At 35.4% G+C, this 22,454-nt stretch overlaps 3 protein-coding genes across 3 annotated transcripts; 2 read left to right on the top strand and 1 right to left on the bottom strand.

Annotated features, from left to right (window-relative positions):
• The first annotated feature begins 470 nt into the window (after positions 1-470).
• Positions 471-4,985, top strand: LOC140752318 (centromere protein L). Its single transcript, XM_073086567.1, has 5 exons — positions 471-722; positions 806-1,014; positions 1,386-1,592; positions 2,136-2,290; positions 2,798-4,985. Exons 1-5 carry the CDS (start codon positions 686-688, stop codon positions 3,057-3,059), a joined length of 870 nt encoding a protein of 289 aa, XP_072942668.1. The 5' UTR covers positions 471-685; the 3' UTR covers positions 3,060-4,985.
• Positions 4,986-5,202: 217 nt separating this feature from the next.
• On the bottom strand, positions 5,203-10,447 carry Rab2 (RAS oncogene family member Rab2). The gene is made up of 6 exons (XM_073086568.1): positions 10,221-10,447; positions 9,148-9,307; positions 8,511-8,666; positions 7,713-7,893; positions 6,532-6,674; positions 5,203-5,430 (listed from the first exon to the last, which is right to left on the bottom strand). Exons 1-5 carry the CDS (start codon positions 10,264-10,266, stop codon positions 6,576-6,578), a joined length of 642 nt encoding a protein of 213 aa, XP_072942669.1. The 5' UTR covers positions 10,267-10,447; the 3' UTR covers positions 5,203-5,430; positions 6,532-6,575.
• A 290-nt stretch (positions 10,448-10,737) lies between these two features.
• Positions 10,738-16,096, top strand: LOC140752553 (uncharacterized). Its single transcript, XM_073086891.1, has 7 exons — positions 10,738-12,202; positions 12,800-12,984; positions 13,462-13,626; positions 14,115-14,200; positions 14,502-14,659; positions 15,111-15,389; positions 15,909-16,096. The coding sequence occupies exons 1-7, from the start codon at positions 10,972-10,974 to the stop codon at positions 16,094-16,096; spliced, it is 2,292 nt and encodes a 763-aa protein (XP_072942992.1). The 5' UTR covers positions 10,738-10,971.
• Positions 16,097-22,454: the final 6,358 nt, after the last annotated feature.

Here is a 22,454-nt window from a genome sequence, read left to right as displayed (position 1 = left end):
TTAAATTGTGACGACTATAGGTTGTCAAAACTACCTATATATAGTGGTTAAAATTTTCAACTTGTTTGGGTGTCTCGGCAATCCAGCAACATTATTATAGGTAATGGCGTGGCAGGGGTAAATGTGGGGAAGAGTAAGTATAGAGATTTAGGAAAACAGCTATGTACTATTGTCTATGGTAATTTGTTGCCATCGGCAATTTTTAATTTCCCCACATAAAATGTTTTTAGGGCTTACACAACTTAATAAAATAATCTTAAGAATAGATCACGTGTTAATTCATTATAACATTCACAATTTGTAACAAATTAGACGGGCGTAATAAATCGTTCAATGTCGCTTCTCCCACACATTATGACATATACGCATTGCGCAATTTGCGCACAATAAAGTTTATTGGGCTATTCTCTTTGGTTTATGTTAACATCTGTGCTTTATAAATTTAATTTTTAACGGTCATATGTTATGTTATTATATTAAGAAAAGTGGCTGTGTTGTGATTACAAATTTGTATTTTGATAACTTTACTCGGAAGTTAGGTTGAGTTAGAAATGACTACATGTTATATTCCGGAATTCAGACAATTGTCCGTTTTGTGAGAAATTAATAGCCACGTGTTTACTTATTATCCGATGAAACTTTATAAATCAATGTGTGCTTTACCTTAAAAACACCAATAACGAAAATGCCTACTAGTTACGTTATAAATGATCCGCTAGCAGGTATTTGTTTACAGTAGTACTTGCTATGAGCTTTATGCTTTTATTTCTATAATAATATTGATATACATTTCAATATTTTCCAGTTATATACAACGAAAGTCAATGGCGGTTAAACAAGGTATCTCCCATGAACAACTTGTTACGAAATGAGTTGAAATTAAAGCAATACTCCACAAAAATCAAACAGACCCTCGTGAGTGCGGTGGCTGCGAATGCCTCCATGAAGTTCTCCATAGTTATAACTGACTTGCCTCATTTGAAGTACACTGAAGAAGATCCGAATGGCTTAATGGTACGACTCCAAGATTTGTTGGCTTTTTTAGTATATGTATGAATTTTATGAATTATATTTTGTAAACATGTCACATTACATACATTGAATATTGGATTTCAAAGAACTTATTAAACATAAGGCCACCAGATACTATAAACTAGTGGCTGTTTAATTTACACCATCACACATTACCGTTGATAAGTTGCAAGGTGTAAATTATATTACTCCATTGAATGTTATTTAACGAATTACAACAATTACTACTATCTATTTATATGTCTATTACACATAAGCTTACTCTAAATAGAATGTTTTCTTCAAAGATGCTATCTATCTATACTAATATTATAAAGAGGAAAACTTTGCATCAATTTATTCTTAATTCCCAGATAACAGTTTCAACATCACAAGATAGCAACAAAACCAAAGTAGCCTATGAGGCAATCTTCCTGTCGTGGGGTATCAACACAATCATAGATGGTGCTACACACTTACCATACATGTTGGATCGGGGAGAGCAAAGGATAGCTACTGCTGTCAAAAGCTCAGTACAAACTATATTTGACTGTAATATAAAACAATTTTGTTTTACACAGGTACTTCTTAATAAATTGTACACATTTTCAAAATTATGTTAATTACAAAAAAAAGCAAAGCAAGAATAGGGAGAGTATATATAGTCTGTTGTATATTAAAAATTGTTTGAATTTGTGTGCAATAATTTGAGAGCTGACCCTGGAGCACATAATTTTTAAATCTTTACATTTTATTAAATATCTTCTATAATCTAAATATATATAACTCAAAGGTGACTGACTGACATAGTGATCTATCAACGCACAGCCCAAACCACTGGATGGATCGGGCTGAAATTTGGCATGCAGATAGATGTTATGGTGTAGGCATCCGCTAAGAAAGGATTTCGATCAATTCTACCCCCAAGGGGATAAAATAGGGGATGAAAGTTTATATAAATCTTCTTGGTTAATAATATTACCTCGTAACGCGAGCAAAGCAGCGGGCAAAAGCTCGTTTATAAATAAATCTGTAACATATAACCTTCTGGTCTCAAGTTTTCATGCACAGGTACAAATTTATGCTATATTGTGAAGATTAAATGTAAGTGGTTTTTTTTTCAGCTTCAACTACTACAATTTGGCTTTAATTTTGTGGATAATGACACATCAAAGGGCACTGATCCCTTTACACTTTCGTTCAAAACACCACAAGTTGACTTCAAATCAAAATTGAGTTTGTCTTTCGAAGTTGGAGATGTGCACACAATTTGGAATGGGTTTGTTCATTTTCTTTATCCATTCCATTTTTGTATCTATTTGACGACCTGCATGGCATAGCAGTCACCATACCGGTCTGACATGCAAAGGGTTCCGGGTTCGATTTCCGGCCAGACAGATATCTGAATGATGAATTTAGATATCTGTTCTGATCTGGATGTCGGTGTATTTGTCTGTGTGTCCATGGCACCCACAATACAGGGAATCCTAGTGTGTCGCTGTGAGTGTAGAAAGCGTTTATTTATTTGTATAGTAAACATACATAAAATAAAATGCACCCCTGGCAGAGTTCTCATAGGATTTCCATTCATAACTGATATATTCCGACGTTTATTATTGATGCCTATGGCATTAGATAGACTACGTACTTGTCTGCTAGTATGTTAAATAAATATAACTGTGCTTCGATCTTGTTGTAATTTTTATAATACAATATTTTTTTAATCACATAATAATACTCATAATATAACTATATTTATTTTTAAATGTTAAAATTTCTTTTCCAGGATAAAGGATGAAGTCAATAAAGATTCAGAGCGTGCACAATTGGCATATCAAATCTTACAAAACCAAATATATCACATGGCAATGCTAGACGTCACCGTGTTAGATTTGTGCGAAATTAAATTACCAAAAGCTGAAATTAAAAACACAGGCGCAGTCAAGATGAAGACACCAGAAATTGTGAATTGTGTTTTAACAGTACTAAATGAAATAAGTTCTATCCATGAAATGATTAATATAAGTGATCTGTCTGTTAAAAGTTGACATTCGATATCATTGTAAATTTTTTGGTTATTTTTCTATGAATTTGATTACTTTAATTACGCTATGAAATGTCTTAATATATGCAAATTGTTAAGTTATGCACTTGTTTTAATTCATCTTCATGAATATACTTTTTTATGTATTATGATTGAAAATAAGGATCTGGGATCTTGTGGAAGGGGGATCTTAGTGACTTGGACATGAGAAAATAAAAAAAACTAAATGAATTTTTAAACATTTATTTTCATGAATTATGCCATACAAATGTGTTTGCATATTGTAACCTTACAAAATATTATCTACCTCATTACAATGTGCTAAACTTAAACATAACCTATTTTTGTAATCACGTCTTCATTTACCTTGCAAGCGGTACTCTTAATATTCGTGTTTTGAGACGCCGAAGGTAGAACTTTAGTCTGACCTGAAAATATTCCCCTTGTGCAAATCGATTTCTCGATCACTAGGCCCTCATCACTTAGAAACATCACTCATTGCCATAAACAGTTGACCTCTTCGCTAAATATACATAAATCTGGTGAATATACGATAAATACTTAATAGTACATTCATTCGCTAACATAAGATAAACAATAAAAAGTTTTACACAAAGCAACAAATATAAAATGTCTCAATTTTAAAACTATAATGAATGTAACACAGTAAAGTTTTCATGTCTTCCATAAAATTAATTTCAGTGCAAATATAAAACATTATATTTTGTTAAATAAAAAACCAATGTTAGAGCAGGAACATTGTATGCAATACATATATATATAATACAAAGGGTCACGGTACAGACAGTACTTATAGATTTAAGCAGTGTATTTTTCTTAAAGTTCAAAGTATGCGTTATTACAAAAAGTATTTCTTACATTAATTAATGATAATGAACATTTCCGTATGAAGTTTGTTCAAAGTAGTTGCATATTATACAGAGAATATAGCCCATTAAATAGTACATACATGAGCTACTTTCCTACATAGCTGCTTACAATTAGTAATGATTAAATGCCTGATCATTAATATTGTATAAAATGTATAATGGTTTTGCAAATTAAAATGAACATACATTATATAAATGTAATATATGATTCATCGAAATATTATAAACATGGAGGTTTTGTAATTCATTCCCAATACAGTGGAAATAAGAACTATGACAATAACTTGTGAAAAGGAACAGATGAACTCCATTTTAATGCCAACGATATACAATCCTATTTTACTTTCAATCTGTATATTGTTATAAATAAGTCATTTCAATATGTTTACTTTTTAATTTTAAGAAAGCACAACTACCCCCAAAACAAGAAAGAGCCCTCTGTTCTGTGTCAAATTTAGTGTTTGCATAGATTATTAATAACAATAACAAATTATATACTGCTACTGTATTAAATAATTCGTTTACTGAAACATCCCTGTAGTAATCATATAAATTTTCGAAGGTGAAATCCCTTCCATATTTATTATATTCCGAGTAACATGAATATCGAAGCACATAATAACTGACACACTAAGTGATCTCCCACACCTGGTCCATTCTTACATTATCTTATATGTAGGATTACGCGTTATGAATTGAATTAGTCATAGACATAGCTAGATGAGACAACTTTACTGCCACTACATCATAAACAAAGAGGTAATAGAAGTGGTTTTTATCATTTTAAATAGTCAAAGGTAACTGTTATTGTTATTCAATCTCTAATATTTGGTTATAAATATTTTTAACTTTAAATTTAATACTATTTGATGCAAATTGGGATAGAAACTCAAAGATTTTAGAGAGAGTCTATTTAAAATAAGTTTTTTTGTACAAGCGATTTGGAAATTCATGCTAATTATATATAGTTGCTATTTTTATATAAAAATAGTGTCAGCTTTATATACACAACAATACACAATGTCTCCTATCTCCTATTGTCAATTTAATAATAAAAATTGCCAAGTGTAAAGTTCAACAGTTAGCAATACATTACAATTATTCATGGTGATAACGTTTTTCATGGACCAACACTGCAAGTCATTGGCTCTAATAACATTGGTAACATCACTTATTTATTACTCAAATCTTATATTTTTGGGATATTTTGTGCTGAGACTGTGTATCATTGTGTATGAAGCGAGTAATAATTAATTAAGTAATTAATTGGAAGTTTCAATACAAATCGCTAGTACAAAAAGACTATACATTGCTAGTATCCAGTAGTTTATAATTTTAAAATGTCTATAAGAAGTGTAGACTTAAGCCTACTCTAAGTATAATATACCATACAGAGATGCTGACTATCCCGTACAATTAAAATAAATATAATCCAGCATGCAGTAAGTTTCGTACCATTGTTTTATGCACACATCTGTATCCAACCTGGTGAAAGAACAATTATCATGATTAGTATTTTTAAGAACTATCCACTCACTTACTGTTACTGTATCTGTATCGCCGATTTTAGGTTAAACTCCTATCCAATCTGGGGTTGATTACAGAAGTCCATGCAACGAGACAGACACTGTCGCCCATGAGTATTTGTGACCAACTCCATGTAGACCAGGGACTATACCTGAAGTGGCTACATATGTCAACCAGTGAGAAACCTCATTTTTTCCACACAAAACATATAAACTGCGTTAAACATATTATAAACTACTAGGTCGAAATATGCTGCTTCTACAATACGTAGGTTAATTGTTTATTCCTCATAATAGGCATGATAACAAATTTTGGAAACCCATTCTATACTCTCTACTGATTCCAAAAACCGTATTATTGCGGCAACAAATTCAGTATTAACGAACCAATAGCATTTTTATTTGCCTATTTTGAATTAAGCGCGATAATGATCTCGGGTGTCATGGCGTCCGTTGGTGACGTCACACTAAAACATCCCATACAAATGTTCAAGCAATTGAGTCACATACCCAAAAATGAAGTCATTCGCGCCCCGATAAGCGTTTCGGACAACATGGCCGACTGCAATATTTTGTACTTTTATTTTATTGAAAATATAATAAATCTTAAAGATTTTTTTAAACTGGGTAAGTAATACAGTATATTGTTTTGACTTAAATTATTAATTCTTTGATTTTTTAATATTGTCATCACGCGTATTGCAAAACTCAAGAATATATAAAGCCCGCTCCACATTCTCGCGAGAACACGAGAAAAGCACAAAAATGTGGAGCCTAACGCTGTTTGTCCACCAACCACGATACCGAGCCGATACCGATAATTAATGACGGCGCCGAATTAGCGTACATACATTTGCTATAGCAGCTTGTCCACCGAACGTCCGTCACCCGATCACCGTCATCCCATAGTAAATGTATGTGTACGCTACTTCGGCGCCGTGATTAATTATCGGTATCGGCTCTGTGACGGTGCAGTGGACAAACAGCGTAACGAATCAGGTTTTTCTCGCGTGAATGTGGATCGGGCTTTAGGACAAGCGCGAGTAGTGGGCTAGCTCACCATATCGGGCCGCAACCCCCGCCTCAGTGTGTGCAGCGCAGCACCTAACAGCAGCCGCCCGCCGCCGCGCCGCCCGCGCCCGCCGCGCCTGCCGCGGCGCCGCCCGCCGCAGAGTGCTGCGGACCGATCTTGATGCCGTTGGCCTAGAACAATTTTTTTTATATTATACAAGTAGCAGACGAACACACAATCCACCTTTTTTATAATATAAGAGTAGCAGACGAGCATGCAGACCACCTGATGGTAAGTGGCTACTGCCGGCCATGGACATCTAATCAACCCCAAATAGGATTACATATTCCTACCAGATGTCGGCCACAGATGCGCCGCTATCCCCGAGGACTAAGCTGAAACGCCTCGAAAAAGTATGTCTCCCTTTCCACACCCTTCAAAACGGAACACAGCAGTGCCTAACACTGCTTAGGCAGAAATAGGTGTGGCGGTGGTGCCGTCGGAGTCGAACCACAAAGGGTTCTACCACCTTCAATATATTGTCATTGCCATTCGACGGTCGACTCGAGTCAGTTCTAGTGTGGTAGCGGCGAGAGACGTACATGTCGTAAGCACAATCTACATCTAAGTTGTTTTTTCTAATCTTAAGCCGCAACACAACCCATCAGATGGAAAGTTCATTTTTTTAGTTTGTTAAAGGCCTTTGTCGCTAGGCGAACATATCGTCGAAATACAATACAAGTCTATACAAACTTTTATCTAAATCTAAGTCGGCCAATCTAAACTGCACTCTCACATCCTCCAAAAAGTAAATTGGTGGTAAGTGCATTAATTCAAAAAAGAGATTACTTGAGGTTAGTTACCACTACTAGTTACCCTATTAGCACTGCCAAATTTTCAATTTAGGAAAGCTAAACATTAAATAGATTGATTATTAATAATGGGCATGTAGCTAACATAGTAAGGGGAGATTACGATTCGTACGGCGCCACGATTTGAAGGCGGATTCTTATAGATCTCGACGAAAGAAAACGAAATGAAAGAATAAATTTTTTCGATATCTCGCTTAGTTTCCGAGATATCGAGGCTTAAAAATCGAAAAAATTGAAAAAAAATTTTTTCACTTTTTTTAACATATTTTCATAGATTTTTTGATAACTTTAGGTTAGGTTAGGTTAGGTTAGGTTAGGTTAGGTTAGGTAATACTAATATTCTTCATCAAAACGTACCTCATTGTTGATATCAAAAACGCCCTCCTGGATCTTCTCATAGATTTCCTTGGCAGTGTTGATGAAGGCTTCCTCGACGTTCGCTGCAGTCTTAGCGGAAGTCTCCATGAACACGAGGCCGTGCTCGCGCGCAAAGTTCTCACCCTCCTCCTTCTTTACTTCACGCCGCGATTCGAGATCACTGTGCAATACAAGGAGACAACATTTGTAGAGAAACTTTTAGGAATGTATATGCAACAAAAACTTAGACATTTCCTGCTTTTAACACTGTTGTTATTGCATAGAAATAGGTAAGGCTATGGCTATATTCTGGAGCCAAATAAAGAGAAAAATAAAGGGTCTATCACCTATGAATTATCTTATATATAAAATTCTCGTGTCACAATGTTAGTTACCATACTCCTCCGAAACGGCTTTACCGATTTTCACCAAATTTTATATGCATATTCAGTAGGTCTGAGAATCGGCTTCTATCTATTTTTCATGCCCCTAAGTGATAAGGGTTGTTCACAACATTTGCCGGGTCAGCTAGTGTTTATCTAATTCTTAAAGTTGGATGTTGGAAAATAGACATGTGTAATTATTTGCATAAATATTTTACGATATATTCAAACAGTTTACCATACAATATTTTTTTAGGTTTTCTGCACAATTTGCAAGTTCTCAGGGGCAAGTGATTTCATAATACTCTTATAGCAATATTTGTAAAAGAAAATATAAACTATCCAAATCTATTACCAAATATTTGATGGATCCTAGAAGTAGGATAGTAATAAAGATTTAAATAGAATTTCATACCTCTTGTTACCAATAAGCATGATAACCATATTCGAGTTGGAGTGCTGGCGCGCATCCTCCAGCCAAGTGGTTAAGTGGTTGAAGGTGTCCCGTCTGGTGATGTCATACACTAGAAGAGCACCCGCCGCGCCCCTGTAGTATGACCGAGTGATTGACCTGAAAAGAATTTATTTAACAATTTATACATGTGTAAACTATGGCCTTAGAACAACACTTATTGGAGCAAGCTCATGAGTCAAGATATACTAAATAAGTCCAACTTTTTTAAATCCTAAAAATCCTAGAATTGAGTATAAATTAAAGAGTATAGATGGGAGGTCCATGTTGATTTCTATGTGTATCTTGTCCTTTAAAAAAATTTCAATACCTAGTTTTAACTCATTAACTATGTTTTAGGGTTTTATAGTTGCCTTTGCACAAAAAATATTTGTTGATGATAAACTTATTAAGTCTATGTGGGAATTGCATGTGTAGGTGAAGTATGTACATGAAATATTTTGCCTTATATTGTGTTCCTCCTATACCAACACACATCATTTTGTAACAATGAAAATAACAGTTTAAAGTAATTGTTTTGATCAAGAGATATTACTGAACAATTTTATATAAAATTAATATGAAACAAACAGTATGTTACCTAAATGCCTCCTGACCAGCAGTGTCCCAAATCTGTAACTTGATTTGCTTGCCGTCAATGGTGATCATACGGGCACCAAACTCCACGCCAATGGTCAGATCATGCACAGGCTGGAATCTTTTGTCTGTGAACTGCAGTAGCAGGCAGGACTTGCCCACACCTGGTAAAAAAAGAATTTTTGTTATTTTATTATTTACAAACATAAATCTAGTAAAAGGTATGTCTGGTGTGAGTCAGTTCATCAGTAACTAGTCTATCTATTTACTGTAAATAGACATTTCAATGAATCATAAATACAATGCCTACTGTTAACATATGTTTTTTTAAATCTCCATGTTATACTCTAGAAATGTTGAAAAATGTAAATTATTACAAAAAATGCATGAGTAAAACATAACACAAATTTTTCTTTAAACTTTTTAAAGAAAAATTGGTACAAGATGGTATTTTTTTATTATTTAATATTTACATAGTAAAGATATTTATAGGTAACTTTTCTCTATTTTGTTTGTGTTAAGGCTAAATTAAGATAACCTTGGTCTGAATCTAATCAAATGTACTGATTACCTACTTGAGAGTTTAATTTTTTTTGCATGAATATTACTGTTACAATTATAGTAATGCAAAATAGAACATGGACAATTTGTATGTTACAGTAAATTTATAACTGGTGTTGCTACAATAATATTCCATCAGTAAAATATACAAAAATATGCTACAAAAAACAAACAAAGAAAATCCTTGACAAAGAATCAACAAAAGATGGTGCAGATATAATTATACTAAATCTAGAGAAATCATTTCATTTTAAATGAAAAAACAACCATAAAGGACAGTTACGCACTATTTTCATTTGTAACAGCGTAGGCGGAACGTAAAACCTAAACTACAGAATAGAACTACGTCTATCCCTTTATCATTATAATATTGGTGATACATGTAGTATACTACAAATTTAAAGTAACAAAATGTCATCCATCTTCATATTACTCTAATAAAATACGTTTTCAATATAAATACACTGGAACAACAAGTTACATGCAATATGAAGTATCAGGAAATAAAATCAATACCTGTGTCGCCAATGATGATGTATTTAAACAAGTAGGCGTAAGCCATTTTATAGTTGATCCTTGAAGACAAAGAAGAACTAGAACAACAACAAGTATAAACACAACGAGATTAGAGAAAAATTGAAGATTTAAGACGCAATTAATATAAACTCCCAGCTGGTTGGAATAATCTGTTCAACTTATTCTGTCTGTCATCAGTGTTGAAAATTTGCAACTTGACTTGACAATTTGTTTGACAGTTTATCTAATCATAGAGATTGAGACAGATTTTTTTTTATTTAAGTAATTGAGAAACGCTATACAAAATGATAGTGCCATTATATTATTTAAATATTTTAAGATGTAATTATTTTATAATTAAAAAATACATGCCTTACATCTTCAGTATAGGTTTTTAATGGGAAAATAATGGCAGATTTATAGCTTTAAATTGCTAATATATTGAATAATGAGTATGTGATTTCTTTTGGCTATTAATCATTTTCTATCTTATCTATATAAAATTACTTATACACTGTGCTCGCGTAACCGTATCCGTTTCTGTCAATTAGACTGTTATTGGTTGTTATTAACCCTGTATTTCCAATTTGAGATACATATTTAATGTGTTTATAATTTTATTGCGTTCCAAATAACCTAGAAACGGTTTCAATAACAGAATATATTAACAAGTTGAGTGTAACGATTTCGTAAAACTTGTAACCTTAAAGTGTAGAATGCCGACAATTCGTATGTTTTGGTACCTGTAGCAATGGATCCTCTTGAGGATTTATCGTGCTCGAGAAATACTAAACAGAAATGTGACGATGACAAGGGCAGAAACTGCAAAAATGCACCTGTGCAACGGGGGCAAGGTAACGACGACCAAAATGTGTTTACATCAATGTCACACGAAACGGATTCAAGTTTCGTTCCGTGGAACGGTCCTCAGTCCAGATTAAGTGCTACATCGAGTAATGATTGTGCGTCGTCGTCGAATTACTCGAAAGAGAAACAATGCGTTAACGTACGAGCCGTAAACGAGCCGCAAATGTCAAATTACGCCAGTAATTTAAACGCAGAGTTCTCAGAACCTTCGTGTAGTAAAGTCGATTCGAACTTTTGTGATAAAGGCTCAGAGCCGAACCTCGAGCAACAGTCATGTCAAAGACATAAGGTGTGCATAGATAAAGTAGGTAACAGTAGTTATAATGTAAATACACCATCAACAAGTGGTACGAGTAAGAGCGGCGATAACAATGTGTCTGAGAGCAGCGGTTTCAGGGAGAGCAGGAAGAGGCCGTCTAGCTTGAAGCTAAACAGGTCTAATTTGGATGCAGAGGAAAGTTCAAGTGATACAGGTAATGATGATTACTCATTAGGGTCGGAGGATGGCTGCATCTATACATATAGGGGAGGTGAACACTTAGCAGACTTACCCAGTTCATTCTTCAGTCTAGATATGGGTCTGCCACTAGACAGACATCTTCCCATGCCTCCAAACTACCCACTACCGCAGCAGGCTGCTCCAAACGCTCGGGAAGGTTCACGAGCGTCCAGTCCAGATATGGACTTCCTAGAAATGGACTTTGACCCTGGGCCATCATGTGAGGTCGATACTGGGGATGAATCCACCCCAGACGTGGACTTAGAGGGGGCAAGCATACCGGAAGAGAATGAACCAGCTATAAGAGGAACATCGCCGGAGTATTTGCCTGGTGCGAGGCATCCTCCAATACTTCCTGTGCCAGTCCAATCGACCAGTGACGCTGACCCTCACTACTACAACGTGCCATCAACTAGCAGGGGTCTAGATCTAGGACAAGGTGACATACCAGAAAATGTTGAGAGTAATGATGCTTACGGTCCGTACATAACGCATGTCAATGTGAGGGGGGAGCAGTTTTTAGTGAGGAGAACAATGATGCACTGGCCTATGGGAACACCAGCAAATCTCCATGTGTCTAGTGGGGATCTTGTTTCACCAAGAGAGATATTAAACTGTGAGTATTGTGTGTATAATTTTTAAAGTTTGTTTCACCTATGTTTATCTCATATTTTTTTTTATTATGGCATCTGATGGTAAGTGGCTACTGTCGCCCATGAACATCTATAATCGACCCCAGATAAGATTAGATTCTTACTTGACGTTGACCACAGATGTGTTGCTATCCCTGACTGAGGATTAAGTTGGAACATCTTGGATAATCCTTTACCACATCATTCAAAGCACAGCATTTTACAACAGCATTAAACTCAGAAATAGTAGTGGTGGTAGTGCCTCTGGGGTTCGGCCTCTGAGGGTTTTACAACCATGTGTCAGAGCAGTCTATGCTTGTCTGACCTGTGAGGGTATGGGGTTTGATACCCTCATCCATTTTTGTTATCTAACCAATTTTCAGTAATAGTTCTAGGTCCATGCTATTTTCATAATACAGGGAATACTTGTGTAGAGATATGATCGCAGAAAGCATCTTTTTAGCATTACAAAAAGATAGGATTTAGGCAGTGGTCTAATCTTAGATACTTGGGTGATTTCTTTGTAACCTGCCTCTTATATATGCCATCAATTGAGTTCATATGATAAACTGTTTTTTCAGATGATGAAGAGCATGCGGAGAGTGCTCTTACATATCAGATCAATCAGGGTGAGAAACCAACATTTGAGCCGGCGAATCTATCTTCAGCCCTGTACCATCTTACAATGGCTAAGCGGCTGATGCTAGAGAAAACAAAGGCTGATGTGGAAACTCAGGATATAGCAAGAGCTAGGTTGGAGGAAAAAGTAAGAAAGCATTATTTACTTATCTAAATTAACTAATTTCCTAATATGCTGTAGTATGGTTGTCTCTAACTAATTGTAAATTGAATAGGGTTCCTAACTGAAGCCTATCATCAAATTATAAGTCTTATTTACAATTGTGCCAACCACATTGCTACAATTTGCCTAGGGACAGAACAATAATAATATTATTATTATAGCAAGTTCTGTATATTTTTCATAATGACTTAACCTCAACTCATTACTATAACACTGCTGGGCATGGGACACTTTAAGTGAGAGATGCTTGGGGCCACCACTGTTAGAACATGTGATAAATAATTCCTAATACGCTCATAAACCTAAAAATCAGAGGTGCATGTCTGGGATTTAAAACTTGAAGTGCGGTATTGAGAGGCTGCGTTTCAACCAGTAGATTGTGCCTGAAAATTACTCATTGTCAGGTTACTTACTCATTTGCTATTTAAAATCTCATTGTAGAGTGTGGATAAGGACTCAAAGCCAGAAGAAGAGGAATCTTCAGAGGCTGCGGCTTGTGTGGATCCTCCAAGGTGCATGGTGTGGTCGGAGCGTGAAGCGTGTGAGAGGCAGGTCACGCAAATTGGCACCTCGGCGTGTGGGGCTACGGCTGTTGTTAATGTTTTTGTAAGTATGAGCATAACATAAAACGAACAAAACATTGAAATTTTTTTTTCATAATTTACAAATTACGTGACTATAGTCCGCGCCAAGCTTCTAGTCCGTTGTTGCGTGAAGGTGAAGTCAGACAGCCAATGCGTTCGTACACAACTACAAGCATATACTCCATAGCAACAGTAAGGGCACTAACTGTGCTATGTACCGCGGGTGAGACCGGTAGAGGCCAGATGCCGGGAGGGTCCCGCGCTGTCTTCATCCCGCTAATATCTAGAATTAGCTGATGCCACGCGACTCATTGCTATATTCAGAGTCATAACTGCTACTTAATACACGTTGTCTATAAGTAAATTTTCAAGGTACGGGCAATTTAAAAATAAATGTTTTAAACAGTTTGACAGCAGAAGCATTATGCCGTCTGCCATAATGCTTCTGCTAACTCAATGCCCTAGCTGTATTTTTGTAATATTCTTCGCCTACAGTGTGTCGATTTTCAGATTGCACTGGGCGTACCTGTTAATTTAGAGAAAATCAATGCCGCCGTTGGTACAAGACTAAGGGCAAACAATGCGCCCTTACCGAGGTAATTGTCATATCTACATACAACATTATTATTTAAATGAGACATTTGTATGACAATAAATAGCGTTATTAACCATGATTCTAAGATAAATATAATATACTGCATTATTGACATTGAAGTAGAACAATATTCAAATTCCAAATTTTGACAAAAAAAGAACATTGTGTTCTTGAAATTACTGAAACTCAAGTCAAATAATACATAACAATAACATAAGAGAGAATTTTTATAGTCGAAATAAATTAATTCATTCAAGATTAATTTATAAATGTGCTTAAAGATTGTTATATTTACATTTCAGGTATCTATTGTCGCGGTCTGTGGCTGGATGTACTGCTGCAGACTTAGTAACAGGAATCCAGAGAGCTTCAGATGGGCTGGTCACAGCTAGGTTCTTCCCAACATACCCCGAAAGGGCTATGTCACTATCGCATTGGCTGGCTGATTGGATATCAATTGGTAAGTGTACATCATCCACTTATAATGATTTATGTATCTAGTATGTAACAGTTCCAATATCTGAGAACTGACTAATCTATGGTAAATATGCAGCACTCCTAATATCTTACAACTGGCTGACCTGTGGTGTAAATAACATAACAATCGCCAGCATGTTAGAGTTGTCTAACTTCACTGACTAACATGAGGATTTGGAACTTACATAACAATCCCTGTTTAAAAAAGTTGACTTACTTTGCATTTACGTTGAATAACTTTGCAGATTAAATAATATTTCAAATATTTAAAAAACTTACTAATCTAGGGCACTTACATAACAATCCTAATATATTACAATTGATAAACTAAACTCAGCATATTTAATATTCCTAGTATTTTACAGCTAAATAAATGTTATAATTTTTTATTTAGTTTAAAAGCAATATTCAAACTATAATAACTTTTATTACAGGTGCAGTTCCAATATTGACGCTTAATCTTCAAATGGGTTGTGAGGGCGAGATCCCTGATGCATGGCACCATCAAATGGTCTTCGGGGTATCTTCTCATGGGGTCTACCTATGTAACCCAGTGGAATGTGTTCCGGAGACTACTCTGTGGCCGCGGTTGACGTCACCCTCAGTGTTGCTTGTACGTGCTAGGGATGTGCTGGCGAGGTTTACGGCAAATACGGATTTAACGCCGTTGATGGCTGTGCCTGATAGGAGGTTCCACACTTTTAATGTACTTGGTGAGTGAAAAGTATTTTGAACTGATGAATTTATTTCTGGTATTAGGGATATTATGTAATTTTTATATGATAGGAGTTGCAAGTTTTCAAAATTTCTTTTAGTCATTTCATAATATAGTAATGGTAAGTATGTTAAGTAGTATGGTAGTATGGTAATGTAGTAATATTGTTATGGTAAGTAGTTACTGCTCAAATGGATTTGTAATCAAGCTTGGGCAAAATTAGACGTTTTTTGCTCGTCTTGAGGGGGCCATTGTTGTGCCCCCAGTTTCCTACCAAACGTCAGCCACAGATGCGTCGATTAAATCGGAACCCCCTGAATAAGAATGTCTCCCTTACCACACCCTTCAAGCCAGAACATAGCAACGGTTAACACTGTTGTTTTGAGGTAGAAATGGGTGTGGCGGTGGTGCCGCCAGAGTCGAACCACAAAGGGTTCGACTACCTTTAATCCTTCCTTGTTGTGATCAATTTAACCCTTTGTATGTTTGTTCTTCATGTTTTTTTTTGTGGTTCCAGGTCAAGTGGCGAACGTGATCCGCGAGTGGCGCGCCACCGGCTGGTCGGAGCACGGCACGCGCACGCGCCTCGTGCGCCTGCCCGCCGCGTACCAGGCGGGCGTCACGCTCGCCGCACCCGCCGGCTCTGAAGCACATCGCCGCTTGGTCCACGCTGCACCGCCGCCCGTACTCCGCGCCACGCAATAGCCGGGTTCAGGGATCGCTGCACAGGTAATGTGCAGTGTGAAGTTTATTGGCTGGGATGTACTAATGATGATGGGTTGCGACGCATTGTACATTAATGTGGGATGCGCCGTCGGTTGGTCGGAACACGGCACGCGCACGCGCCTCGTGCGGCTGCCCGCCGCGTACCAGGCGGGCGTCACGCTCGCCGCGCCCGCCGGCTCCGAGGCACATCGCCGCTTGGTGCACGCTGCACCGCCGCCCGTACTTCGCGCCACGCAGTAGACTGGTACCGGGTCCGGTGCACAGGTAATGTGCAGTGTGAAATTTATGGGACGGGCAGCGACACTAGCGACGTATAGTGCATTGAAGGAATTAATGTGGGATGCACCGCCGGCTTGAAGCCCATCGCCGTTTGGTCCACGCTACACCGCCACTCGTACTGCGCACCACGCAGTAGACTGGTCCGGGGTTCGGTGCACACGTACTACGGAATGTGAAGGTTATTGGATGGGACGTTTTGATGATAGTGGGTAGAGCGACGCATTATACATTGAAGGAATTAATGTGGGATGCGCCGCCGGCTCTGAGGCCCGTCATCGCTTAGTCTACGCTGCACCGACTTTACTACGCGCCACGCAGTAGACTGGTCCCGGGTTCAGTGCACAGGTAGAGTCCGCGCCAAACTTTTAGTCCGTTCCGAAATAGAAAATAGAATAGAAACGAGTTGCGTCGCAACAGCTAATTGTAGATATCAGCGGACGAAGACAGCGCGGGATTCCCCGGCACCCTTCGTTGCCCGCTCTCGTCCGCGGGTTAATATCGCATTCAGTATGCCCTTACTGTTGCTACGGAGTATATGCTTGAAGTTGTGTTCGACCTCATTGGCTCTCAGACTACACCTGCGCGCAACAACTTTAGAGCGGACTACAAGTTCGGCGCGGTGTGTAGAGTGTTGAGTTAATTTCATATGTCTTGATGATGATGGGTAGCGACGCATGGTACGTTGACGGAATGTTTATTGGTTGTTTGGATGGAACGTCTTGATGATGGTAGTGATGGTATATCGAAGGTTTAATAATATCGATAATAAAGTCCTTAATACAGGTAACTTGGAATTTTAAGTTTATTATTTACCAACTCTAATTTTAGAACGTCTTCATTGTGCAAACTTAAATGTCAGCGACACTATAACTATAGGAGGAATGGAGATTACTATAGATGCATCAAAATTAGTAAAAATGTGTAACTAACATGTGGCTAAATCTCTAAAGAGTCCTTTAAAAATTAGCCAAAAGATAAGCAATGTTATACCACTTCTATCAGGATTTAATGTCGACTTTGTAGCCTTACTGCCAGTTTACGTCAGTCGCACTATTTAACTAAAAATGTTGGTAGCTGAGCAATGGGCAATATACATAAATGTATACCTAATTATAGTATATACGTTCAGTCTATGCCCATATTAGCAACTGATAAGTTTTGTACCCTAATAATTAAATGTCCACCTGTAAAAAGATATCTTTTAATTTTCTATGTCGTCCGGGCGGCCAGCCTTATTCTTCTTCGGCAGCTTAAATGTGGCTTTAAAAACGATAAAAAAATCTTATATAAGTTGCTAAAAATTTGGTATTTCGAATCCATAAAGTGAAAAACAATAAGTTGCTTTATATTGTAAAGAAATTAAGTGAATTACCACAGATTGTGTTTTAGGACCAGTGAGTTATTGTTGCTCATATCTTTGCATTGCAGACATTACATTGCTGGGTTGATGAATAGGAAAGTTGATTGCTGCAATGTATTCATAAACTCATCACTGCCGTTATAACAGGATGGAAAAAAAAACCTTTTTGATGAAACCTAATAATCTTACTCGGATACCTCTGAGACCTCTTATCGTACTCTGATAGTGATTATAACAATGTGTATTGAATAACCATGATATGACTTGAAAAGACAATTTACAAAAGGAAATACATAAATATAAGAAATTCAGTAAAATCCATCTTCTCTATGATATTCATAGCTTCTATATTATAAGGCTTCGTATTTTTTTCTGCAAATATGCATATATGAGTAAAAAAGATTTTTTTGAAAATTACTTACAGTAAACTTATCAGTTTTATTAGGTTTTTCTTTGCTTTCGAACTAATTTCTTTATAATATTTGAACATAGTCATTCGACACTTAAAATAGTTTAGATTACTGTACATAGGGAGCTATTAATTTGAGAAATAAATACTATTATAGTAAAGCAGGAAGTATAGAAATAAAATGACATCATTATTTATACTGTAAATACGGTGAATCACTCAAATTCTATCTTTGTATCTTATAAATTGATTATAAATAAGTGTCATTTTTGGTGGACGGTGTCTAGGAGTTTTATCATTTTTTTTCAGAAATATGGAGTCCACGTGGAATATACAATTAAATAAAGGTGATTTTTTTACAAATATAATACACTTTGTAATGTATAAATTCGTCGAATTTTTCAATGTTTTCCCAACTATACACTCACAACAAAAAATATATTAATGACCGCCATTGTTTTGTAAAATATATAATATTATATATTATGTACCACCGAATTATTAATACATAAACACACAATATCACAAACTTCATTATACTTGGAAGGACGTTTATGGTTTTTAGTAGTTAAGAAATTAATTCTAAGCTTCTTTCATTATGTCTAAAGGTTGCAATGAATACATTATAGTCACCTTCTGTTAAAGCTTGAAATAAGAGCATCTGTAAAGGGGTTTGTAAGGGTACTACTACACGTCAATGGTATGGATAGGAGATATCTATCGAATTTGATCGATACGGTATTCGAGTGATAAGGATTGTTGTTTTTTTAATTGGTATAATGTTCATATAAGAATAGCGATCGATTCTATGCGTTTTCTACCAATGGAGTAAGAGAAGGAACAGTAACCGAATGATATTAATTTCGACATCACATAGAGGTGGCTTAGGTTTGGATTTCACTTATGATTTTTCGAAATCATCGTGATCAGAACCTGTATCGTCGATTCACGTCGACGGATGGATAAAATAATGGTGGTTTGAGGGTGGCACCCTAGAGAGTACAATTATTATAATTATCTTCTCGTAGGGAAAACGTACCAATTGATTAGGTATTAGATGGTGAAGGCAATTCCCGTGTGTTTTTAATATTTATATAATAATTGTTTTGTTATAATTATTTTATATGTTAGGCTTTGAACTGATTTCAATGTCGCTCAAACGTTTATTAGTTTTTTTAATGTGATTATGTGTACAGTAAATAATAGTGATTACCTAATATTAGTGATGCGATTATGTAAAGGAAGCTTATGTGATTGGCTAAATTTTATTAGCCTCAAAACAAGATGTAAATAATTTTGTAAGAATAATACGAATATATATACTTAATTGGTACTTGTTAGTCAATTGGTGCTTACTAGTCAAAATTAAATTAGCACATACTTTCATCTACTGTCACGTTTTGTATAAAATATCGCACTCATAGTGAAACTTGTATTCAGTGTAAACTACTTGTATCTACCAGTTTACTCTTGTATTTATTGTTTAATTGCCATTGTAATGTGATTTATTTGTAGCTTTTGGACTTAAATACACTGTCGCACAACCAACATCAACTTGATCTGTCTCCACCAGCAAGATGGGACTTCGTACCCACCGGTCTCTCATATGCCGCGTCTGCGTTTGCAATATGGGGGGGTGGGTAGGGATTATTCGGGTCTCGAGGGTACCCTCTTTGCCCGGGCAAATTCTCAAGGGAGTGAATACCCCCCGGATTTTTAATATTCTTTCATAATAATATAATATTATTAAATAATATTATAATATAATGAGACAACATTAAAATTATACCAACCCCGCTGTTTAGCGGGGGGTATTTCTGTCTCCACCGTGCAAGTAGCGATTGGACAGCTAAATATATGGACTTCGTCAGTCCATAGACATTTTTTTTTTCTCAGTTTGGTTGTGCGACTGTTATTTAGGTTTATTTATATGAGGAAATCGGACAAGAAGGACTTAGAAATGTTAGTATGATCGTGATACAAATTATTAATTCTGATAGTGAACTGTATACTTTAAACCAATTGCACGATTAATATATTTCTAAGGACAGTATGCTCTTTGTTTAATACGAATCCGATAATACTACTTCTACAGCAAGCAATACGTAAGTATTTAAAAGACAAATATATTAAAGCTGCAAATAAATTTACGTATCCATGATATTCTTCTTATAATTTAGCAATGGTTAAGTTGATTGTCATTAATGTTAATAGAAGCGTTAATTTTAAGTGATTACTGCTTTTTGGAAAGGAACAGTCACTGTATTCCCTTGACGTAACTATCAATATAAAGCATTGTTATGTATAACATTATATTTTTGGAATATACTATGATAGACTCATTTGTTTTTCTTTTAAAATCCTGGTATAGTCTTAACAAATGTTTATGTGCGTGTGGCGCTTTACGGAAACAGCTACGTTCTACTGTCTATGGACATTTTTCCCCAGGTAAATAGTTTAAAATTTTTACATTGATTTAATAAGATTACGACCTAAAAATTAAGAGTATAAAGTCAACTTACTTGTCAAGAAAGTGAATATATTTTAACATTATTATTAGCTATTCGTAATAATATGTTAAATATTGATAAAGATAATCGTTAACATTTTCCATTTGTATTGCCATTCGTACAGAAAATTTAGTCTGACTAAAGAAGATATTATTTATGGACTCCAAAATGTAAGCAGACGAAACATTTTTTTATTAAGGTATCTCTTGTATAAAATAAATATTATAAAGAGGAAAAATTGTTTGTAACTGATAAACTCTGAAACTATTGAACTGATTTTAATTCTAAGTTTAATGTAGAGCCCTAAGTGTAACGTAGGGTGTATAAATAAAAAAATGCATAACAAATTATTTTTATTAAACCCATAATTCACGAAAAGTATAAAAATCTACACAAACGGTATTGATATAATACGTTCGTTAAATAAATCGTTACTTAATATGTAATGACAAAATACCATTGAGCCTTGCAAGTTTCGAGGTTTTGGTTCGTTCATTAGTTCATACTGTCTAGGTAGACCAAACGAGTTTAAAAATAAGAAAAAAACAAAGATGGTCTTGTTTTAGTCTCATGTCAAGTTTCTTAGTTTACTTTCATAGAGGAATTATGCCGGTATTGTGGTGGTAACATATCGATATCCATTATAGCGTACAATATTCAAAATTATTATTTTGACCACACTTTTTCGATGACGGACCGACAACATTACCTTTAACTTAATTTATAAAAGTTTAACGGGTTACTGCATAGTATATTCTTACTTGAAATCAAAATCAATATCATAATCAAAGTAAAATTCGTACATACAGAAAGTACTTATATTTTACATTGCTTGTGGTTGACAATGTTTTTTATTGTTTAATAATTATGTATGTATTAAATACTTATCTAATATCCAGCGGTGAGAGCAAAAATCAATTGTCATTATACTCAACCCTGATGTAAAAAAATAGAAATTCAGTCTCGTTTTACGATTAAATAAATATATATATCTATATAGCGAATGAATTCTTTTTTCAATTGAAAGTATCCAAATAAGATACCCATTTTTTAAATAAGTTCTTAGATTATTACACACGTTAGAAAAAATAACACATGATGTTTTTCATGAAGATCCTACTAACAAGAACATGTGTCAGATGTATTACATAACTTATATAACGCCTATCCAACTTATAATTATGTAGTTATATACCATTGTATAGTCCGCGCCAAACTGCTAGCCCGCTCTGAAGTTGTTGCTTGCAGGTGTAGTCATACAATTTGTTACGGCGACGCAATTCATTTCTATATTCAGAGCGGACTAGCAGTTTTACGCGGACAATAACTATGTACGCACACATATACTTTGCCTGCAATAAACTAACAGACCTATTGTAGGCATCTGTTGAAGGAACATCTAGCTAGTTAAAAAAGGAAGAGCTTTACATAATCACTGTTTTAAAGGAAATAACATTTTACAAAATAAAAATATTTTTATTCAGTACTTTCATTTACAGAATTGCTTTGAGAGTCTATAACATTCATATTAATTTAAAAATCACTATCAATGATCTTATTATTTGTCATACAGAGATTCTCAAACTTTTAAAATACTTACATATTGTTACCATTGATTTACTTCTTATAAATGTCTTTTTCCAGCCATAAATATATTTAAAATTAACACATACCCACACCCATAATATATTTTTAACAAATTATTTAAATTTATTTATAATTAACCATTTGGCACCAAGGTTCAAAATCTTGAAAATAAATTTTATTACCAATTTAAAA

The sequence above is a fragment of the Epargyreus clarus genome, unplaced genomic scaffold (genome assembly GCF_041222505.1).
Source record: "Epargyreus clarus isolate Ecla_fem2 unplaced genomic scaffold, WU_Ecla_fem_2.2 ptg000024l, whole genome shotgun sequence".
Taxonomy (NCBI): domain Eukaryota; kingdom Metazoa; phylum Arthropoda; class Insecta; order Lepidoptera; family Hesperiidae; genus Epargyreus; species Epargyreus clarus.
The sequence above is the reverse complement of the archived record's forward strand: the minus strand, read 5'-3'. Positions and strand labels throughout refer to the sequence as shown.

Bases quoted from the DNA above. Each gene is read 5' to 3' on its own strand.
- LOC140752318 (XM_073086567.1), top strand. From the start codon at position 686: ATGCCTACTAGTTACGTTATAAATGATCCGCTAGCAG. The intron at 1,015-1,385 runs GTACGACTCCAA...CTTAATTCCCAG, and splicing joins AAGATCCGAATGGCTTAATG to ATAACAGTTTCAACATCACA. The intron at 1,593-2,135 runs GTACTTCTTAAT...TTTTTTTTTCAG, and splicing joins AACAATTTTGTTTTACACAG to CTTCAACTACTACAATTTGG.
- Rab2 (XM_073086568.1), bottom strand. From the start codon at position 10,266: ATGGCTTACGCCTACTTGTTTAAATACATCATCATTGGCGACACAG. The intron at 9,308-10,220 runs GTATTGATTTTA...TTTTTTTACCAG, and splicing joins CATCATCATTGGCGACACAG to GTGTGGGCAAGTCCTGCCTG. The intron at 7,894-8,510 runs GTATGAAATTCT...TGTATTGCACAG, and splicing joins ATGCTTATTGGTAACAAGAG to TGATCTCGAATCGCGGCGTG.
- LOC140752553 (XM_073086891.1), top strand. From the start codon at position 10,972: ATGGATCCTCTTGAGGATTTATCGTGCTCGAGAAATACTAAACAGAAA. The intron at 13,627-14,114 runs GTAAGTATGAGC...GTCGATTTTCAG, and splicing joins CGGCTGTTGTTAATGTTTTT to ATTGCACTGGGCGTACCTGT. The intron at 14,201-14,501 runs GTAATTGTCATA...TTTACATTTCAG, and splicing joins AACAATGCGCCCTTACCGAG to GTATCTATTGTCGCGGTCTG.